Source organism: Gaeumannomyces tritici, assembly GCF_000145635.1.
Source record: "Gaeumannomyces tritici R3-111a-1 unplaced genomic scaffold supercont2.391, whole genome shotgun sequence".
NCBI classification, from domain to species: domain Eukaryota; kingdom Fungi; phylum Ascomycota; class Sordariomycetes; order Magnaporthales; family Magnaporthaceae; genus Gaeumannomyces; species Gaeumannomyces tritici.
This window is the reverse complement of record NW_008804935.1, coordinates 1-1,052: the sequence shown is the minus strand read 5'-3', so window position 1 is coordinate 1,052 and position 1,052 is coordinate 1. Positions and strand designations below refer to the sequence as shown.

Sequence of the window (1,052 nt, the reverse complement as noted above, 5' to 3'; positions counted from 1 at the left end):
CCGTACTTGGCCTTTTCCGCCTCTTCAACCACGGAGCAAAACCCGCGCAGCCGGTTGGCGTACCGCTCGTAAAGATAGCCAAGGGACCAGACGGACGAGCCCGAGAGGAACAAGGGCGGCAAGAAAAGCTGGAGGGGCACCGTCTGGGCCCATTCCCAGTCGATAACGGCCAGGAGCTTGAAATCGTCGCTGAACAGCATGTTCCACCTTTGCAGATCGCCGTGTGCAAGCACGAAAGGGCCGCTGTCGAGGTCGCTTCGGATCCAGCTTGTCCTGACGAGACCGGAGAACTGATGGAGGAAATAAAGCCTGCGGCGTGCGTCGGCCTCGTTCTCGCAGTTGGCCCTGCTCCTCTCAAACAGCTCCCAGGCGCTGTCGAGCAGGAAAGAGACGTAGCGGCTTGCAGACGTGAAGCCCGCCGGGGCACCGCCCCACTTTTTTATCATGTCGGGCATTCCCCCGACTTCGAGCTGGTGCTGGTTCATGGCGTTCGAAAAGGGCGCTCTGCCGACGCGGACCGAGCCGTCAGGCAAGGGAGCCAGCCGGCCGATGGCGGGGAATTCTAAGCGGCTTAGCTGGATATATACGTCGGCCAGCTGGGCGTTGATGCTGCCGCGCAGGTGTTCGGGCGTCCCCTTTTTAAAGTCTACCCCGAGCTCGTCCAACGTTTTGCCTTGAACGTATTCTAGGATCATATAGGAGGCGACTCCGTGCGCGCCCGGCTCCCTGGAGGTGCTGTATGCATGGACCTTGGGCACGGGTATCGTAGTGTGGCTTGCAACGAACCTGGCGGTCGAAATCGGTTCGAGTTAGCAAAAGCAAAAGCACAAAAAAAATCCGGGAAAAGAGCGCGAGACCGGCACCGACTGCATCGTAGCGACTTCGGTCGCGACCTTCTCCCAAGGTTCAATGGCCAAGCACGGCGCCAAAGGCACGCGTACGACCCAGCGGTCGCCGTTGGGCGTGGCGTCGGGCTCCCGGGCCGGCCGGGGCCGCCGGAAAAAGCGAACGAAGAAGCAGACGTTGTAACTGCCCCTCTTGAGGTCCTGGAA

At 60.7% G+C, this 1,052-nt stretch overlaps 1 protein-coding gene across 1 annotated transcript; it reads right to left on the bottom strand.

Moving 5' to 3' along the window:
* Positions 1–1,052, bottom strand: GGTG_14417 (hypothetical protein; the record flags this gene model as incomplete). The annotated part of the gene is made up of 2 exons (XM_009232342.1): positions 868–1,052; positions 1–786 (listed from the first exon to the last, which is right to left on the bottom strand). Coding segments are annotated over exons 1-2 (791 nt in total), but the record flags the coding sequence as incomplete, so codon positions are not given.